This window comes from Salvia miltiorrhiza, chromosome 5, assembly GCF_028751815.1.
Source record: "Salvia miltiorrhiza cultivar Shanhuang (shh) chromosome 5, IMPLAD_Smil_shh, whole genome shotgun sequence".
NCBI lineage: Eukaryota > Viridiplantae > Streptophyta > Magnoliopsida > Lamiales > Lamiaceae > Salvia > Salvia miltiorrhiza.
Window position 1 is genome coordinate 4,513,823 of NC_080391.1, and position 20,720 is coordinate 4,534,542.

General features: G+C 33.8%; 3 protein-coding genes across 7 annotated transcripts in view; 1 reads left to right on the forward strand and 2 right to left on the reverse strand.

The window, feature by feature from the left end:
• LOC130985259 (uncharacterized) overlaps positions 1-20,720 on the forward strand; it is a 920,555-nt gene that overhangs the window by 613,718 nt on the left and 286,117 nt on the right. The window lies entirely within an intron of this gene.
• On the reverse strand, positions 248-7,079 carry LOC130985230 (probable LRR receptor-like serine/threonine-protein kinase RFK1). Of its 3 annotated transcripts, XM_057908071.1 has the most exons (25): positions 6,744-7,032; positions 6,019-6,193; positions 5,853-5,924; positions 5,684-5,752; positions 5,526-5,597; positions 5,303-5,374; positions 5,142-5,213; positions 5,000-5,071; positions 4,838-4,909; positions 4,655-4,726; positions 4,495-4,566; positions 4,283-4,348; positions 4,025-4,090; positions 3,578-3,640; positions 3,429-3,476; positions 3,269-3,312; positions 2,657-2,870; positions 2,494-2,539; positions 2,219-2,414; positions 1,958-2,101; positions 1,751-1,869; positions 1,446-1,656; positions 1,112-1,352; positions 889-1,039; positions 248-810 (listed from the first exon to the last, which is right to left on the reverse strand). In XM_057908071.1, the coding sequence occupies exons 1-25, from the start codon at positions 6,841-6,843 to the stop codon at positions 427-429; spliced, it is 2,913 nt and encodes a 970-aa protein (XP_057764054.1). In that variant the 5' UTR covers positions 6,844-7,032; the 3' UTR covers positions 248-426. The 3 variants fall into 3 exon arrangements, with proteins under 3 accessions (XP_057764054.1, XP_057764053.1, XP_057764055.1); XM_057908070.1 differs by having other exon boundaries at positions 2,494-2,870; positions 6,744-7,079; XM_057908072.1 differs by lacking the exons at positions 5,853-5,924; positions 6,019-6,193; positions 6,744-7,032 and having other exon boundaries at positions 2,494-2,870; positions 5,522-5,597; positions 5,684-5,719.
• Positions 17,642-20,094, reverse strand: LOC130985314 (aquaporin NIP1-1-like). 2 transcript variants are annotated; one of them, XM_057908231.1, is made up of 5 exons: positions 19,903-20,094; positions 19,597-19,821; positions 18,380-18,577; positions 18,211-18,272; positions 17,642-17,965 (listed from the first exon to the last, which is right to left on the reverse strand). In XM_057908231.1, the coding sequence occupies exons 1-5, from the start codon at positions 20,008-20,010 to the stop codon at positions 17,746-17,748; spliced, it is 813 nt and encodes a 270-aa protein (XP_057764214.1). In that variant the 5' UTR covers positions 20,011-20,094; the 3' UTR covers positions 17,642-17,745. The 2 variants fall into 2 exon arrangements, with proteins under 2 accessions (XP_057764214.1, XP_057764215.1); XM_057908232.1 differs by lacking the exon at positions 19,903-20,094 and having other exon boundaries at positions 19,597-19,827.

The following is a 20,720-nucleotide window of genomic DNA, read 5'->3' on the forward strand; positions in this document are numbered from 1 at the left end:
AATATGAATGTAGAGTCTCATTATCTCTTTTCTTTTTAGTCACTAGCAAAAAAAATCTTTTGTTACAAGATTTGATTTTCCTATTAGATAGTTATTTAGGAAAATATTGTAGTATTTCATAATAAATCCAAAAAAATACTGATTTTATATTTATTTAATTTTGAATAATTATCTCAATATTGTTGTGCCATTAGAAACCTTTATCCACATACAAAACTGAAGCCAGGGAGAGAGGGTCACCAACATATAATTAAATTTTGAATAATTATTATGTCAATGCAATACAACATAACCACCTCAAATTCAACAAAACTGAAGCGACTGTCAAGCAAGAATTTGTACAAACAGTATTAACAAATAACCTCTCCCGCCAAAAAAGCAAAAAAAACTAATTAATTACAAATTATGTGTTGCCAATCATCATCATCAATAAGGTATACTACCCTCACTGATCTCATTAAAACCAGAGGTGGATGAAGAGTAACCTGCACCAGTTCGTATCGTCGTTGAAATCTGCGACTCCCCCCACGTGGCGGTGCTCAAGCTCTGCCTCTCCTGGTGGAAGTCTTTCATGGCTTTGAACCTCACGTCGTTAGTGTAGGCGCTCCCCTCGGGCAACGTAACGGGAATGTCCATTTTACCCTCGAGCATCTGAACGACCTCCGACATGGTCGGCCTCACCGATGGAGTTGCATTCGTGCACTGCAGAGCTATCTTCACCACCCTCTCTATCTCCTCTCTGTGTGCACCACCATCCAACCTCGGATCAATGAGTTCATCGATGTGCTTGCTCTCGTTCAAGTGGCTCGCCTGCAACACCAACAGAAAGCAGCAGTTTGAGAAGAATCCTTGCATCATTCAGCAGATCAAATGGTTATTACTTATTACCCAATCAAGAAGGCAGACGAAATTGTGACTAGGCATGTAGTTGTTGTTGCTTTTTCCGCTGACTATTTCCAGAAGCACGACACCGAAGCTGTAGACATCTGCTTTGTCAGTCAGATAACCCCACAGCGCGTATTCAGGCGCCATGTATCCTCTGCAAAAGAAGGACGAGCACGCTTATTAATGTCATGAGAAGCCAGGGAGAGAGGGTCACCAACATACTTACATTGTTCCAGCAACTTTTGTGCTAATGTGAGTCTTCTCGTCTTCATTAAGCCGGGCCAATCCAAAATCGGATATTTTAGCATTTAGATCACTATCCAGCAGCACGTTTGTGGCTTTGATGTCTCGATGGACAATTTTCAGCCTAGACTCGTTGTGGAGAAAAGCTAACCCTCTTGCGATTCCGATACAGATCTGGAACCTTGTTGGCCAGTTCAGCATCATTTGGCTTCTTCCATTTGATTCTGAGGTGTAGCCACATGTTGTTTGTCAGCTAAATCATCACAGGCGGAATCTACGCGAGTATAGAAATTAGGGATAAGCGTATATATATGTACCGAACAAGACATGTGCAAGGCTATTGTTTTCCATGTACTCGTATACCACCAGCAACTGATCGCCTTCAATACAGCATCCGTAGAGCTTCACAAGATTCGGGTGCTGTAAACACGAAATCATGCCAATCTCATTCAAAAATTCACGATTTCCTTGTCTTGATCTAGAAGAGAGTTGCTTCACAGCAATGACAGTACCATCAGGCAGTTGACCCTGCAACGGAATGTCTATCAGCAAAAAACGGGGAGGGGGGGGGGGGTCTCGCAGGAGCTACATCTAATAAACAATGTTTCTGTAAAGACGGCACCTTGAATACTGAACCAAAACCACCTTCTCCAATTTTATTTGCAGCGTCAAAATTGTTAGTAGCTGCTCGAATCTGTTTGAGGGTCAAAACGACTGTTTGCAAATCTAGGCCTTCAAGATCTGTCCAGCGAAATTCATCGAATGAGCTTTCAACTTTAAGTTGCAATACATCACATTCAGATATGAATAAGAAATCCAGTGAGTTTACCATTTCTACCGTGTTTTCGGCCTGTCAAGTAACCTTTCCACCAAAGGATTCCCAATATCGAGAGAATAACAAACACTGTCAAAACTGCAGCTATTATATACGCAGTCACATGCTTCTTGGTTCCACTTGAACACACTTTAAAAGCTGCATGGAGGAAAAATAAAATAAATTTTGGAACAAAAAGATGAAATAAACATATGGTTGAAAGTTGAGGATGCAGGAAATTGGGGCATAGGAAACAAAATTAATGGAAGTACTCACTTGGATCGACTGAGATGGCTGATATAAGAGAACCGTAATCCCCTCTGTTGGGAATTCGCGTAGTCCCTTTACCAGCCCAGTAAAACCGGATCTCCAATGTGTTATCAGTCACGTTGGCATTGAAGTATCTTACCACAGGCTTTTGAGCTGCACGAGCCTCATCTTCAATGTCGAAGTTTTCGTGCACTAATTCCTCCTGATGCAGAAACAGTATCAGAAAAGCAATAAAGTATGTTGGTAATACAATAAGTTCTATAATACTATATTGAACCAACCTGAATGTATATATCAAACATCCGCTTTCCGAGACTGTAATATGAGCTGTTGTCATTTGTGAAAATTATCTCAGCAAAGTGCAGGCTTACATTATATACCCCATTCTCCAAACAATAATGGAAATACGTAAGTGAAAGAGGGCTAAGGCGGGAACTACTGTACAAATCAGAGAGATTTGGCGTGGGAATTTTGACTGCACGTGATTTTTGGTAATCAGGTTCGTCTAAGAAGTCACCGGTGCTAACAAAGCCCCAGTTGTTGGTGCTTAAATAACTTTCAGAATCAACTCCACCATCTCCTTCATATATAACCCTTCTGTCGATTTCTTTGACGCGCAAGTCATTCCCGCCACAATTAACTTGTAACGAACATTTATCTGCTAAAGAAAAAGTTAACATTCTTAGTTACATATTCACAAAAATGGAGAAGCTGTACAACTTCAGAAAACATAAACAGAATGGAACTTTTACAACATTAATCACAAAAATGCATAAGATTTCTATATAGAGTTTTTCCGCATCAATATCTGAAACAGAAAATGAAGCAAAATAATCTTCCGTTTCATATTGCTGAACCAAAGAGGAAGATTCGGTTGACTATGTTTCATGTTTATGCAAGATATTTATATCCCAAACTCATAACTATTTAAACTTTATAGTATCAAATTTGAATCAAATTAGATGTACTCAAATATTCAAATTTGAGAAATAAGCCGAATCCAGGGGCACGCTACATCTTGAGTTTTAAAAGATAGAAAGGAATGGGATTACTTACACCTGGGGCAGACTACATCTTTAGTGCACGGAAGAGTTCGTTTTCTGTTGAAGTTTAAGAGTAAGCATGAGGAATGATATTGAGTATATTAATAACTAGACCTCTTCTGTTGGTCAAACTATAAAATTACTAAGAACGGATAGAACAAAGTGCAGCTCACAATGTATCCGGTGCAGACGAGCCTTTGAACAAGTTTACGTTTCGATTCCTGCTTCAGAGAAACATAGAAAAAATGATATGTTACCAACTTACCATCAACATCCCTTATTGGAAATTATATAATATGGAAAACCCAATGGCTTTTCTTACATGTCTAGTCGACAAGCAGGTTCCTCTGGGCCTTGCAAAGTGAAATTGTTGTAGGAAAGATCACTGCATATCAATAAAACCAGGTGTTAAAAACTCTGAAAATATATGTTATAGCATATTATGTTGCAGTGAGGCCATACATTAAAGCATTTAGTAAAGTTATTATTCTCTCATACTCTTTCCAGATATCCCAAAAGAAACACTAGCTCCCAAAAAAACTTGATTTAAAAATTTGGTAAAAAATAGATTTCAAATTTGAAATTTTTTAAACAGTGAAGATGAGCTACTGAGCATCTACCAATAGGTGGTCCAACGTGAGAGAACTAAGTGGTCTATATATAATATTAAGAATCATCAACCACCTCTAAAAGTCCATCACAATAATGTTTCATGCATAGAAGCTGGATAAGGAAGGAGTCTATAGAGTATTAAGAACATAAAACGTACATATTGCCTCCATCCTTCAAGAGTGTGTCGGGTATCTTTCCACTCAGCTTGTTTTGGGTCACGAACCTGTTGACAGGAAAGACAATACTAGCCTGATCAGATTTATGGTTCTTTCCGATTGAAGACTGCAACCAGAAAGAGCAACTCGGGGAAAATAAGCTCAATAAATTTCATTAAGCTGGAAGTGATGCAGGATATGGGGAAGTAGTAAGAGAAGATGAGTTGAATGAAGTGATAAATATATAATCTTGCACTCACACTGTTTTCAGATTTCTAGCTATGTGACCTGGAATCGCACCCTCTAACATATTGAAACTGACGTCCCTGTCAATATCATAGACAACAAACTAATGAACTATGAGAAAATAAGTAAAAGTCACTTAAGATGGTTACTTTCACATATTTATTCGTGAAATTCATGTCGAGCAACAAAAGAACTTAGTGTTTATTGAAGTGGTTAGGTTACTCACAACATCACCAGAAGTCTAAGCTTCCATATATATGCAGGAATTTCCCCAGTAATTTTGCAGTTTCTCAATATCCTGTTCCAACAATGCATCACCTTATTATGTTATAGAGAGTGAGAAATTAACTGGAAAGCATTTCAATATTCAGGGTTACTCAGCATACAACGATGTTAGGCCTGTAGTGCTCCTCAGCAACGGAAATTCCTGGGACGGCCCTCTTAGGTCGCTAATTCTCCTGTGCATTAAAGTTCCATCAGAAATAGAATACTTATCAATGTTAACTACATAGAAATATTGAGGAATGAAATAGTAGGTGAGGGTCAGCTCAGGAATGTTGTGTACTCACAGAGTTTGTAACATATCGAGAAGAGATATGTTCGAGGGAATGGGCCCCTCCAGTCCGCTAGCAAACATTTCTCTTCATTGAAATTAAAAAATGAATGTTAATTGAAGAATATGAGGAGTTATCTATACTACTCTCTACTGCAAGGGTACATAAAGATCTCACAAATTTGTAAGTTGCTTCCAGTTTGTAATAATATCCGGTATGGGTCCACTTAGGTTGTTGTCATTTATCCTACTGCAATGCAAAAAGAAACTGTTAAAACCACCAGAGAATTCCAAAGGAACAAATAAATTGAAGAACTTACAAATCTTTTAAGTTTGTTAAATTTGCAAGTGAATTCGGCAGCTCCCCAGTAAGTGGGTTGGAGGACAAGATCCTGTAATCTTTTAAGTATTAGTTTTGGTTTTGAGCATTACTAGTTTGAAGAAGTGAATAATATAGCTCATAAGAAACACGAGATCCTACAGAGTCGTTAAATTTATCATCCTTCCAATGTCAGGAGGAATAGCCCCCGAAAATTGGTTTGCCTCGAGGTTCCTGATCAACACAATAGTGCAGAATAAGAAAAGGCTTCCTGTCAATTATTTTGTTTGCCGATACTTGGTGAACAAAACATGCTTATAATAAGCACCACAATAATGAAATCAATGCCACTGTACTAGTAGAGAAAATTAAACTGCTTACATACAGGTATGTAAGGCTAGTAAAGTTTGCCAGATACTTTGGTATTTGTCCAGATAAACGATTTACAAGAACAGAGCTGCAAGAAAGTTCAGGCGGCGTTGTCAGCAATCAGTGAAATGCTGATGTATCATAGCAAAATAACAAGTGCAATACAGAACTTACATAAAAATAAGTTGCATTGAAGCCCACTCTTCTGGAATTGTACCAGTTAGGAGATTGTAGGCAAAATCACTGAAAAAAAAAAAAAAGGCATTCTCTTAATTTTGCTCTAGATATGAAAGACTAAGTCACTACATTTTGAGGTCAAGCTGGTATTGAAATTGGTTCTTACACATGCTGGAGGTGCTGAAGCTTTACAATTGACAATGGAAGAACTCCAGGAAGATTGTAACTCTTAATCACACTGCATAATGATAGTTGAAAACATGAATAAATTCATTACGATACAGGCCAATGCCGGAAGAATTATGATAAATGATGCCAAATGAAAACCATACAGTGTCGTAACATGGCAAACGGAGTTGTTGTTAAAATTGCAATTGCATTCAACATAACCATCAGAGTTCGGTGGAGGAGTTTGTGACATCCCACCCATCTCCAGTTCACATAAATCTGCATCGAATGTCCAATGTACTGCGCCCAACTCGTTGGCTATCTCTTTGAACACATCAACTAAGGACGAAAACATAGAAAGCAACAAATCCAAATCATCATCTCCATATTTGGTTACTTTTGGTAAGTTTACTATATATGTTTCTTGAAAATTTATTGCTTGTACTATAAATTCATTTCAGTACTAGTAGATTGTGGTCCCATTCCTAAAACAAATATACATGATTATGCAAACAACAGACAATTACTTCAGTTAATTACACAAACTCATTTAAACTGGTAAGAAAAAGATAAGCAGAATTCCCTCATGCAAACAATAGCCAATTCTCCAGCTTCTTATCAGTTTGTATGTGCAATAAAATTTATGAAAAAACTCCTCAATTCTTTCTGGATTTTCAAGCCCATAAGTTCAATATCTATGAGTTCAAGTCTGTAAAAAAAATCAAGAATATCACTAAAGACTTCCATTTCTTTGATCAAGAAAGCAATCTTGCTTGTTAGTTAATTCTTCAGTTTAATCAAGTAAACGGAACATTAATCCAATCTTGCTTCTGGAAACTGTTGAAAACACGCATAGAATTGAAATTCAAGAAGCGAAGCAGTTACTCACCTTCATCCTGCGGCACCCGCTGCGACTCCGCCAAACTCGAAAACCAGTAACAGAAAACCGCAGCAGCCCAACAAAGATGCACACTTCTTCCCACAAACATCGTTCCCGAGCATCAAGATTGCAACTTTAGATAAACAAACAATGGAAACTGTAGTTTACAGTTTAAATGTGACGCAATTATATAAACACATTTGATAATTCTTGCATATCTGAGTAGGTCTGTGAACGCGAATGCGCAGAGTCAGCGCAAGAAAACAACAGGCATGATTGAAGTAGCGGTAACAAAAATCCAGACTTTCTCTTAAATATATTTAAATCCAATTGTTGCTGGATTTGGAATTTCGTGTTTCCGTACTTCAATATCTAATCAGTATTTGGGCTCTCGGGTCTTTTTGTCGTTACCGTTATTATCATTATTGTTGTAAATATATCTATAAGATATATCTTATGTGTGTCGACCAAGAAATCTTCCTAAAACCCTAATTTCCTACTTATATAAATAGAGGCCTTTAGCCTCCATATTGGATACACTTCATTCGTATTCTCTTCTCTATTCTCTCGCTTCTCTCTAGTTTATAACACGTTATCAGCACCAGAGTCTCTAATCAATTGAGTAAATTTGGAGATATGCCCTAGGAAAGAATCGTGTCTTTCCTGCAAGGTACTATAGCAGATTTATGAAATTTACTTTTGATCTTTGTAATCGAAGTTATTAAATCTTTTGGTTCGATTATTTCAATAAAATATTAATTGCTTCTCTGCGTATTGTTATCTGATTACTTTTATATAAGACGTGTATTGTTCGTTGGAAGTCTTAATTCTTTTACGACGTCGACATGGTTTTAATCTATTGTTCAATTACTTTTGTATTCTAGTTAGATCTATTGCTTCTCAATTTAGCTGTGATTTTTCTCCACACGAGACGCATTTAATCAATTGTTCAATTTTTCAATTACTAGGGTACCATTGATATTTTATGATAATTGTTGTAAAAATGTTTTCAATTACATTAATCTCATGCTTTGTTGACACTGCATATATATTAAATGCTTTAGTATAAGTATATAATTGTTGACCTTTGAGATGAATTCAACTATATAAATGCTTTGCCTTTTTCACGTTAATGCTTTGGTTTATTTTTAAGAAAGGTTTCATCTATCAGTGATTAGTAATGGGCTAATAAAAAAAAAAAGATGTATTTTTTCGATTTGCTTCAATTTATCCATTGCTTTCGATTTGCAGTTCATATACACGTGAATATATATTAATTTATCCACTGCATATATTAAATGATTTGCTTGAATATATATTCTAGTTCTTTTCTAAATTTATGCCAGTTTATATTACACTTGATACTTCATTTGCAATTAAATTGAATATTATATATCCAATGGAGATCTTAAATTGATTTTACATATGATTGATTTTACATATGAACTACTGCTTTTCCAAGCAAATTTTCTGATTTTTCTGCTTTTCCAAGCAAATTCTGTGATTTTTGTGCTCTTATTTCGAGGTTTAACATGTTATATTTTGAAATATTATATATTATATATATTCTATTATTTTGAAATGATCTTGAAATTAATTGATGTTATTTAAATAGCACAAGTAGTATTCCTGAAGAATATTACATTCAAGATCTTAAATTGATGCTATTAAAGTAGCATAAGTAATATTCCTAAAGGATATTACATGATTTTGAAGAGCAATTCATATTATATGCTCACGAAAATTAGACCTTGAGCACAAGTAGTGTTCTGAATAATATTACATTCAAGATCTTAAGTTGATGCTATTAAAGTAGCACAAGTAATATTCCTGAAGAATATTACATGCTCTTGAATGGAAACATATATTACATGCTTTTGAAAATTAGACCGTGAAGGTCAAATGGCCCTAAAGGCCAAATGATTGTACTCTTTTTTCCTTACTAAGTTTTTTTTCCTACGAGGTTTTCTTAGTTAAGGTTTTTAACGAGACAACTACTGTAATATATGAGTAAATATATATGTCTTGTACTCTTTTCCTCTACCGAATTTTTCCCATAGGGTTTTTGCGGAGAGTTTTTTTTTTTAACAAGGCATGAATATATATACATTAATATCATATGAAATCTTGTGATATTTGTCTTGGTAAATAAATACACATATTATTCTTCAAAAGAAGAAGTATTTCCTTAAGTTGACATTAGATCAGAATAATGTTAACACAATATCAGGTGCATCAAAAATCATTGAAGGCTCCGGAAGAGCTTGTATCATTTTGTCAAATGATACTAAATTAGATATTGAAAATGCCTTGTACTCTAGTAAGTTTAAAATGAACTTACTAAGTTTCAAGAATGTTCGTAATAATGGATACCACATCGAGACAATTATGTGGAAGGTAAAAATGAATATTTTTGCATAAATTCTTTTGTTTCAAGCTATAAGCTGACAAAAGAAAAATTAGCATCACTACCTTCTGGAATGTATTATGCATTCATAAAAGCAATTGAGACAAACCATGTCATGAACGTGAAGTTCAATGACACAAAAGCTTTAAGCTTTGGCATGATAGGTTTGGACATCCTGGAGCAACTATAATGCGCTGAATAATCAATAATTTATATGGGCACAACATAAGAATCAAAAGGTTCTTTCTACAAATGAATTCTCATGTGATGCTTGTGCGCAAGGCAAGTTAGTAATTAGACCTTCATATACGAAGGATAATACTGAATCTCCATCTTTCTTAGAAAGACTTAAAGGAGACATTTATGGACCTATACATCTACCTTGTGGAACTTTTCGATATTTTATGGTATTAATTGATGCCTTTTATAGATGGTCACATGTATGTTTGCTTTCTACTAGAAATGCAACATTTGCTAGACTACTTGCTCAAATAATAAAATTAAGAGCTCAATTCACAGACAATTCAATTAAAAGAATTCGTCTTGATAATGCTAGTGAGTTTATGTCTCAAGCATTTGAAAACTATTGTATGGCTATTGAAATTGAGATTGAATATTCAGTTGCTCATGTCCATACTCAAAATGGTTTAGCGGAATCGTTTATTAAACGTCTTAAAATTATTGCTAGACCATTACTTATGAAATCAAAACTCCCAACTATTGTTTGGGGTCATGCCATATTACATGCTGCAACATTAGTTCGACATAAGCCAATCATGAATACTTCCCAATGCAAATTATTTTTTTGCTGAGAACCTGATGTTTCTCACTTACGAACTTTTGGTTGCGCGGTTTAAGTCCCAATTGCACCCCCCCCCACAACGAACAAAAATGGGTCCCCAACAAAGACTTGGGATATATGTTGGATTTGATTCACCCTCGGTTATAAGGTATATAGAACCTTTAACAGGTGATTTATTTACTGCACGTTTTGCAGATTGTCATTCTGACGAAATGACATTTCCAACATTATGAGGAATAAATCTACATCCAGAAAAGCACAAGGAACTCTCTTGAAATGAGAAAAACTTATCACATTTTGATTATAGAACAAATCAATGTGAACAAGAATTTGAAAAGATCATTCATTTGCAAAATATTGCAAATCAAATTCCTGATGCTTTTGTAGATACAAGAAAAGTGACACAATCTCACATACATGCTGCAAATACTCCAGCTAAAATTGATGTCCTTAAAGGACAAATAAATTTGGCAGCAAATGAGTCTAAACTTCGTCAAAAACGTGGTCGACCAGTTGGTTCCAAAGATTCTATGCCTAGAAAAAGAAAGGGGCAAGATGGAAACCAAACAATGACGAAAATGACTAATCAATCAAATGAAAGCGATGTAATTTCTGAAGAATTACAAGTATCTGAAAATCATGAGATCTCAATAAATTATTTACATCAGATACTAGAGAGAGAAAATATCATTGTTGATGATATATTTACCCTTCATATAGCTCTTCATGTTTTAAATGAGGATCCTCAACTAAAATCTGTTGCAGAATGCAAACAGAGACTTGATTGGCCAAAGTGAAAAGAAGCTATAGAAAGGGATTAAATTCCTGTGATAACCGGAAAGTATTTGGATATATAACCTTAACTCCGGAATCTAAAATCCATGTTGAATACAGGTGGATCTTTGTTAGAAAGAGAACCGAGAAAAATGAAGTTATGAGATATAGAGCAAAACTCGTAGCACAAGGTTTCTCACAAAAATCAGGAATTGATTATGAGGAAATATACTCTCCCGTAATGAACGCTATTACTTTCAGATTTTGATTAGTCTGCCTGTGTCACAAAGGCTTGATATGCGCCTTATGGATGTAGTAACTGCTTATCAATATTGGTCATTAGACAATGACGTATATATGAAAATTTCCGAAGGATTTAAAATGCCTGAAGGATTGCAGTCAAAACCCAAAAACATGTATTCAATTAAACTGCAAAAATCGTTGTGTGGGTTGAAACAGTCTAGTCGTATGTGGTATAATAGACTGAGCGAGTATCTTTTGAAAGAGGATACAAGAATAAAGATATCTGCCTTTGTGTTTTCATTAAGAAAACAGAAAGTGGATTTGCAATCATAGCAGTTTATGTTGATGATTTAAATTTAATTGGGACTCCTGAAGAGCTCAATAAAACTGCTGAATATTTGAAGAAAGAATTGAGATAAAAAGATTTAGGAAAGACAAAGTTTTGTCTTGGTTTGCAAATGGAACGTATCCGTGGAGGAACGTTTATCCATCAATCCACATATACAGAAAAAGTGTTAAAACGTTTTTACATGGATAATGCACATTCATCACCAATGGTCGTTAGATCTATTGATACTAAGAAATATCCATTTCGACCAATTGAAGAGGGTGAAACAATACATGGTCCTGAAGTACCATATCTAAGTGCAATTGGAGCGTTGACTTATCTGGCTAATAATACTAGACCAGATATAGTTTTTTCTGTCAATCTTCTAGCAAGATTTAGCGCTGCACCCACTTTGAGACATTGGAATGGTGTTAAGCACATTCTACATTATCTAAAGGGGTACCATTGACCTTGAATTATATTATCAAGAAAAATCTGATAATAATCTAGTGGGGTACTCGGATGCAGGATTTTTATTCGATCCACATGAAGCTAAGTCACAAACTAGATACGTTTCACATGTGGTGGAACTGCTACATCGTGGAAATCTGTGAAGCAAACCTTGACTGCAACATCCTCAAATCATTCTGAAATCATTGCAATCCACGAAACAAGTCGAGAATGTGTATGGTTGAGAAATGTGACGAGTCATATCCAAGAGTCGTGCGGGTTAGCTTCATCAAAGGCCAAACCAACTATTTTATTTGAAGACAATATTGCTGGCATCGCGCAACTCAAGGAAGGATACATCAAAGGCGATCGGACGAAGCATATTTCTCCCAAGCTCTTCTACACACACGACCTTCAAAAGAATGGCGATATCGACGTTCAACAAATTCGCTCAAGTGATAATTTGGCGGACTTATTCACCAAGGCATTACCAACATCGACATTCAGAAAGTTGGTACATGAGATCGGCATACGTCAACTCAAAGATCTTCTATGATCTCAAGTTCAGGGGAAGCAGTTGTACTCTTTTTCCTTCGACTAGGTTTTGTCCCATTGGGTTTTCCTAGCAAGGTTTTAATGAGGCAACATTTTTTGTTTTAGGGATTGGTCAATCAAGGGGAAGTGTTGTAAATATATCTATAAGATATATCTTATGTGTGTCGACCAAGAAATCTCCCTAAAACCCTAGTTTCCTACTTGTATAAATAGAGGCCTTTAGCCTCCATATTGGATACACTTCATTCGTATTCTCTTCTCTATTCTCTCGCTTCTCTCTAGTTTATAACAATTATTATTATTATTATTATTATTATTATTATTATTCAACCGCAGTTGCTAACTTTGAATTTTCAAGAACTTTCCGCTGTCCCATCTTTTCTTGCTTAATTATGCAGACATTAATTTTACGAGATTAATGTAGATTGGTTATCCAAATCATCACTTAAGTTTGGATAACCCGTATTCACTTAGAGCATCCGCAATGGGGTTACATGATAGCTTACATGATAGCCTACTTTATGATGGGGGGCCATATGGTGTAAAGATGCTGCAGTGGAGTTACACGATAGCTTACACGATAACTTACATGATAATGGCGCGTGTGAAACACGCAATGAACAAATGGGCTACACGATAGAACGTGTAACCCTCGTGTAATGTTCTCCCGCAATGGTTACACGATAGCACATTTACACGATAGGGCTATCGTGTAAGGGCTATCGTGTAACCATTGTGAGTGCTCTTACCAAAGTTAAAGTAGATTAATGTATTTTCTATTTTGTCTCTTGTTTAATTATATATTTATCTTCTGATATTTAGTTATCAACTTATCCTTAGCTAGTATTAACTATATTTAGCTTTGTGGAATAGTACATTCTTTAAGATTATATGCATATAGTTTTATCAACTAAATAGTTATGCATATAATTATTACTATCTAGAATTATAAAACAAGATAAATAAAAAAAAAATCTGATAATATAGACAATATTATCTTTTGGATGGTATTCATTTTGGTGCAAATGATTGGAATTGAGAGCACTTTTTAATTAAGTGCAATTCATTGGCTATGATTTAGGACTTGGATTTTAATATCAATGCTTTCTTTCACCTAACCATTTCTTTTTTCTTTTTCCGAATTGTGGATTGCTTTGGGTGGTGTATAATTAAGTTTGTTGCATGAGATTTTGTCGAACTCCATTCGATGATCAAGCAAGTTAACAAATAATTTTTTTGCAATATTTTAAGGCTGTGAGACTGATAGTCCACCGTTTGTGGTCGTGATAGGAAAAGTTTATCTCATTTTTTTGGTATACCGTACAATATGATATGAATATTTAGTAGGATGTATTAAATTACATATAAATGTAATCGATTGTTTAATAATATATTAAATTTATATATAATTAATAATTTTTATAATTATAATTTGTTTTACGTATATCAAATAATATATAAAACATAAATTAGTAATTAGTATAAAAGGCAGCGTGTCTTGTAGCATATAAAATATTAAGACGTTATGTGTATATTATAAAACCTTAATGGCCGTGATTGTATTTTCATAATTAACTAGTACACCTTCCCGTGCGATGCACGGCAAGCATAGCTTTACATCAAAATTAAATGATGTATAAATAAATATTAAATATAGTCATAATAATATAGTAAATACAAATTAATTTTTCTTAAAAAATAAAATAATCTACCTCAATTACTCAATAAGAACTTGAATTTGAAAGCACAAAAATTTCAACTATTAGAAGTCTAAATTTCTATCATTAATTAAATATAGTTAGTTGGAGATCCTCTTGTCCTTCCTTTTTAATTGGGCCTATCTACCCATTTGTAACTGTATTTTTTGTGCTTTATCTCTTACGTGGATTGTATACATCAAGACTATTTTATTAGTAGATTTCTAGAAAATTTATAGAGGATTCAACGTATGGAATAGAAAAAAGCGTCGATTCATCAAAAAACAATCCACGTTCGTTCAAACATACCTAAAATTTTGGAAAGAAAAAAATGCCGGGAAAATTTTACCGTTAGAAACTGTGTTTTCATATATTATATAGATGGGTTTTTATCGACTAAGTGTGTTATCATATTGGGATCATTTTTGTTCTATTATACAATGCTAGTCTAAATTTAAATGGTAAGAAACTGTTTCCTTTTTGTTTTAAAAAAAATGTTGGTTCGGTCAAGGTTTGAATAGGTAAATATAGCCTAATACTAGAAAAAGACCTCGGTGTTTGGATAAATTAATTTTAAAAAGTTTATAAACTCTAACATCTTGTAAAATATTTCAAAAGTTTATAAAATGTAATTTTTTAAAAGTTTATAAGTTGTCAAAGTATTTGGATAATTTAGCTTATAAGTTAGAGAGATATATTGTTGTTAGAGAGAGAAAAAACATTATTAAAAAGAGAATTTTTTTGTTAGATATAAAAAATCGAAGATGAATGAACTTGAAAAAGTATATGATAAAAACAAATAATTATAGTTGAATCATATTTGTAAAATAACTGTTACAAATAAGATGATGAAAAAATAAGTTAGATAAATTAAATTATTTTTTTGGAAGCTTATAATTAAGATCTTAATTAGAGCTTATTAAGTTGCTTATAAGCTTCTAAACAGTCTATAATTTAAAGAGCTTATAAGCTCTAATCTAAAAAAAATTCCTTAACAATTTATAAATTATTTTAAACAATTATATGCTTTAATCTAAAAAAAATAAAAATTATAAGCTCAGTCAAATACTCTCTTAATTTTCTCATTAAAAATGTGAAAAAGTTGAGATTCGTAAGCATGCACAATAATTTAGACCGAAGAAATAAGGGTAATGGAAAAAGAAGAATGATACTTTTCAGGTTCTTTGAAGTTTCAATGCACGTGGGCCTTCAATTATTTATTGCCATGCTTCGTCTTTCGCATGTAAGATTATGTGTTGTGCTTATAATTTAAGCAGGAAACAAAAAATCTGCTCAAATAAGTCAAGATTTTAGTTATCTTTTTTTTTTTTTTTTGGAGAAGATAAGTCAAGATTTTCAATTAATCACTTTTGCATGGTAGGACAGATGTAACAAGTTGGTGCTATAATTATTTATTGAACCGCGCTGTCTAGATAGAAATACATGTATAGGGTGTAGTTATAATGAGAACCACACTTATTGTGAGAACATAATAACCATTAAAATCAATGCATCTGCTATATAAATTAATGCATTCGTTATTAAATTTAATGCATCCGAAAATAATAAAAAATTTGCTCCCTTCAGGATTCGAACCCAGGATCTGCATTCATCCACCAAGATGATGCATCCACCGTAGATCTTGATGATTGAATGGCTTAAAATGGTTCTCCGTTCTAATTTTATTTAGTGGTTCTTATTTGAACCTCTCCCTACATATATATATATATATATATATATATATATATATATATATATATATTGAATATTCAAACTAATTAATTCTTTTATTTCCATTTATGTGCAATGACCGTCTGGCGGCTAAACTTTTGATATTTCATTTTTCTTTTAATGTGAATTCTTTTCTTTTTTTCTTTTTGAACATTCCCTTAATGTGGCTTTTGATTTCAAATGATGATTGGATGAGCATGAAGCCCACTTTGAATGGTTAATGTGCCTACTTGTCAATACTTTTGAAGAACAAGTTAATTACGATTGTTTGACTTTAATTTAATTGAACGTAATTACTGTGTTCATATGTATCTACTCGAAAACTTGGAAAGTAATCAACCAAACACGATGGTTTTGAGTGTTTGCTACTCAAACATTAAATTCTGACGTAGCTAAGTATTTCAACGTTTTGTTTTTTTAAGGATTAAGTAGCTCAACGTTGACAATGGATAATATTATTAACCGTCTGTAAAAATGTTTTGTCACCTATTAACAAACAGTCCGTTAAAAATCATCACACTTTAAATTAGATAATAACTCAAGAGGATTGGATCAAATAAGGACTTTTCTTAATGTACATATATATTAGAGGCCAAATGATATATACTCACAAGATAAAATTTTAAAAAATACTCATCTTTTATAAAATATATAAATATTGTACATATATATTAGAGGCCAAATGATATATACTCACAAGATAAAATTTTAAAAAATACTCATCTTTTATAAAATATATAAATATACTCATTTAGGACATTGTTACCCTTATATCGAGCATTAATTTGTTTTGTACTGACATCGAGCATTAGTGTATTTTATAAAAATGCTCGATTGCTCAACTTGCAATGGTTGAACATGTCGAGCATTGGTGTATTTACCAATAATGCTCGAAAAAATTGAGCATTAATATATTTATCGCAAACTCGTAGAAGTTTGTGATTTTAACAAATTTTATGAATTAAGTAAGAGTAACTTTGTCTTTTCAAGTTAAACATGGGTAGTTTTTGTAATTTTCTTTTATAGCGAATATTTTTTATTTTTCGTCTTTGAAAATATGTAAAAGCAATCATTAACCCAACTACAAATCTCTTGCACTTATCTTATAAAGTATTTACGTTTGATCTATAAAGTATATACACTTTTGTGGTCTTAGATTCGAATCCCAAAAGGAACACAATTACAGGATAATTTATTATCACAAAAATGCAATTCATTTATATATTAAAGGCAGTTACTTTATACGTTAACTGCAAATTCTTAATTTGTAAGTTAAATGAGTTTGTACTGAAACTTAACCCTTAACTCAAATAAATAAGCATTTAATATTGTAATATTTTTTTCAAATATATATATATATATATATATACACATCATAATGTAATAGAAGGTGTAACAAGAATTGCAACGTGAAAGTAGGTGATTAATGCCAAGGACTGAGGTCTTGGGTTTGAGGACGAGCCTGTGATCTTTAAATTTTTTTTATTTACTTACCAAATTTATCAAAAAAAAAGGGACTGAGGTCTCGGGTTTGAGTCTCCCGTATTTTGATCTTTAAATTTTTTTTATTTACTTACCAAATTTATCAAAAAAAAAAAATTGCGACATAAACTAAATTACTACTGGAAGTTGGAAGAATAAAAAAGTCGTGTGTACTTTGCATTATTGTTCACACCTTAATTGAGAGCTAATGAGCTACACAAAAACCTTTCTTCTTTTTTTTGTTAATTTTTGTCGGTAAAGCTCTTACGCACTCGCAACAACACGACCTATTCAGCCTATTATAATTAATATCTTTGACACAAAATCACTCCTTTGACACAATTTCAATATCTTTCGATTGATTGGCTTCAAATGTTCAAGTTTGGGGCTTGGTTATACTTGTCTGATTCCTCTCTCAACTCAAAAACTACAGTATAGATTTTATATAATCAAATTTCAATCCAAATGCAGCTCAAGTTGGCATGAAATAATAAGCTGTAGTTTAAATTAAAAAATGTAGAAAAAAATGGAGGGAGTTGGGCTTAGGGGGCACGAATATGGGCCTCACTCCTCAAAAAAGAGACAGTCTTAGTGATTTCACGAAGAGGTTTGTTAGTAAATCTAATGAGGTTGTAGGCCCATGCACCAGCAATCGCCCCAGCGGTTGGGCCCAATAGGTAGATCCATAAGCCTCTGTAGTTCTTTGATACTATAGCTGGCCCCAAACTCCTTGCTGGATTCAACGAAGCTCCGGAGATCGGCCTGCGGGCCCACCCCAAATAATTTATACTTTTTTTATTTAATAAATTACACACGTAAATAAAGAAATTTAAAGATCGAACTCGAACACAGGACCTCGGATCTTGACCATTAACCATCGACCGTTAGACCAACACATGCACAGAAAAAAGAAAATATAATTTACTTAATTTTAACTCGCAAAACAGAACTATAAAATAATAGAAGGAGAAATACATAAAATATGATATTTTTGAAGTTGAACGTACCCAGCAAACAAGACATTTATCGATACGGTAGCTCCAATGGCCATCCCAGCAAGTTCTCCAATCTGCATCAATAAAAGTCAACCATTTAATTTAACTTATGTCATGTATTTTTCTAATTTATTTATTGACCAAATAATTAGTTAATCTGCTACAGAATTAGAATAACTACAGCTCTATTATCGGTGGCGACGCCGGAAATTACAAACATGAGGTAGAACGTGATGATAAATTCCAAGGCCAACGACTGCAGGTCGGTACCGGCGGGAAGGGTTCCGACGAAGTGATCGTGGGAGCCGCTGAACAATAATCGCAGGGTTCCGGCTGCCACCGTTGACCCAACTACTTGAGCCGCCACATACGCAGGTACCTACAACGATTGCGACAATATTATTTACTCCATATGATTTGATATTGTTAAATTTGGGAAGTGCAATAATTAAATTAGAAAATTACTACATTACAAATTAAAAATTGATTAAAAAAAAGAGAGCATAATTTTAAAATCTAAAAAATCGAAAATTGATAATTTTGTAATATTTAAAATATAAAATTGATTTTTTTTGCATAGAAATTACTTCAAGGCGGACTTGTGAAATCGTGCCCCCCCTTCGAGCTCGAGGGGCGCGGTAGCGAAGCGGGGCACGAGGCCGCCCAACGAGCCCCGTTGTGAATGCTCTTATTGCATTCAACACCAATTCATCAAGAGCAAAGTGTTGTCATCGAATAGTAGTGTTGTTGACTGTGTCAAACATTCTTATCAAATAATCAGTCTAATTCACCTTGAGTGAGAGACTCGTGAATCATAGTGTCTGATAGGTTAATAGAATAGTTGATTGGACCCTTATAGGTTATGTTTAGCTTCAGTAGAAATCTAATTGTTGCTAGCAAATCAATAGATTCGATTTCTTTCATATAGTATCTCATCTACTTGATTAAGAGGAATTCTTAATTTTATAGATTGTAATTCATTTTAATCATAATTTGCAGTATAGAACTATTCATTGTGTCCACAATTTTCGCTGCATTTACTGCTTCTACAATAATTATTAGATTCTTTGTTTCTACGACTAGTCCAACATACGTAACTATGAGAGCAAGTACTTTAAAATATTTATACTATCACCTAATTTTAATTACTCACTCCGTCCACAAAGAGTGTGTGTTTATTACTATTTTCGTTCATCCACCATATAATCTTTGTGGACGGAGGGAGTATTTCATTAATTGGGTTGTATCATGCACCCGACTTGATATGTTTTCTTTTTGAATGATAAATTTTCACTACTTTATACTACAATCTTATTCTCCTTCATAATCGTACCGAAAAAACTAGGTCAAGTGAAGTGGGACGGAAGGAGTAATAAATATTGAAAATGTGTGTGATACCTGTTTCCAAGAGAACCTGTTGATGGAGGCGAAGGCGATGGTGACGGCGGGGTTGAAGTGGGCGCCGGAGATGTGGCCGACGGAGTAAACCATGACCATCACCACCAGGCCCCACACTATGGCTATTCCGGGCAGCGTTATCACCTTCTCCTTGTCGGCGTTCACCGCCACGGCGCCGCAACCGGCGAATATCAAGAAGAATGTCCCCAGCGTCTCCGCTATTAACTGCATGCACATCATTCTAATTAACTTAATTCAATAATTCTGCTCCATGCCGTATAAAAAATATATTTTGTATGTGTATACCTTTTGTATAAATGAGACAGTGAGAGAGCAGCATCTTGAAGAGTGATTGGAATCATGAGCATCCACTCCCTCGTTCACATTTGCACCGGATAATATCTCATCACCCATAATTCTTTGATTACAAACAACTGTATATCTATATAGAGGGCTAAGGTGTTTCTCATAAATATTGTTCCATTAATTTTCTTATAGTCAGCAAATATTTGATTTGTTAAGAACACGAAAGCTATATTAATTTATAACGCAAGTCAATGGCTCCATGTATATGATCAAATTATATATCAGCTAGCTTACGTTTATCTAAAAATTAACTATTGACTGGTATCTAATTATACTACTAGTTGATAAATCAATATTTCATCTTTGTATATTGTTTTAAGAATGCACTATGTGCAAGTATAGTAAGCGTACAAGTTAATAATTTATTAGATTGATCGCTGCGTATGTCATGTTCCTTGCAATTGCATATATAACTTTTAAAAAAAAAGTTTTGCACATGTATATTTATATAAGTCAGCGAATGATTTCCATCATTTTTAGCAAGAAATTAAAAAACATTCGTTGTAACGTGGAATGAACCACCATTATTGTCAACTGCTCTTTAATTCAGAAGTTTGTGTTGCAACGAGAGCACAACAACAGAACTTTTAATTTGGAAGCATTCAAAAAATAAATTAAAATTTCAAATAATTAAAATTAATATCTCGAGATATATTACTAAATTGTCTTAACTTTGTTCGTAAATCTATAGAACTACTGACAGCCAGGTCAATCATATTGATGGGACTACAATTTTGTATATAGATTAACGAAAGCTC

Excerpts from the sequence above, each read along its gene's own strand:
- LOC130985230 (XM_057908070.1), bottom strand. The coding sequence starts at position 6,843 with ATGTTTGTGGGAAGAAGTGTGCATCTTTGTTGGGCTGCTGCGGTTTTC. Across the intron at positions 4,091-4,282 it reads GCTAGAAATCTGAAAACAGT|GTTCGTGACCCAAAACAAGC; the intron begins GTGAGTGCAAGA and ends TCCTGTCAACAG. Across the intron at positions 3,313-3,428 it reads TCGTCTGCACCGGATACATT|AAAACGAACTCTTCCGTGCA; the intron begins GTGAGCTGCACT and ends AAACTTCAACAG.
- LOC130985314 (XM_057908231.1), bottom strand. The coding sequence starts at position 20,010 with ATGGGTGATGAGATATTATCCGGTGCAAATGTGAACGAGGGAGTGGAT. Across the intron at positions 18,273-18,379 it reads TCGCCACCGATAATAGAGCT|ATTGGAGAACTTGCTGGGAT; the intron begins GTAGTTATTCTA and ends TTATTGATGCAG. Across the intron at positions 17,966-18,210 it reads ATAAATGTCTTGTTTGCTGG|GCCGATCTCCGGAGCTTCGT; the intron begins GTACGTTCAACT and ends GTGGGCCCGCAG.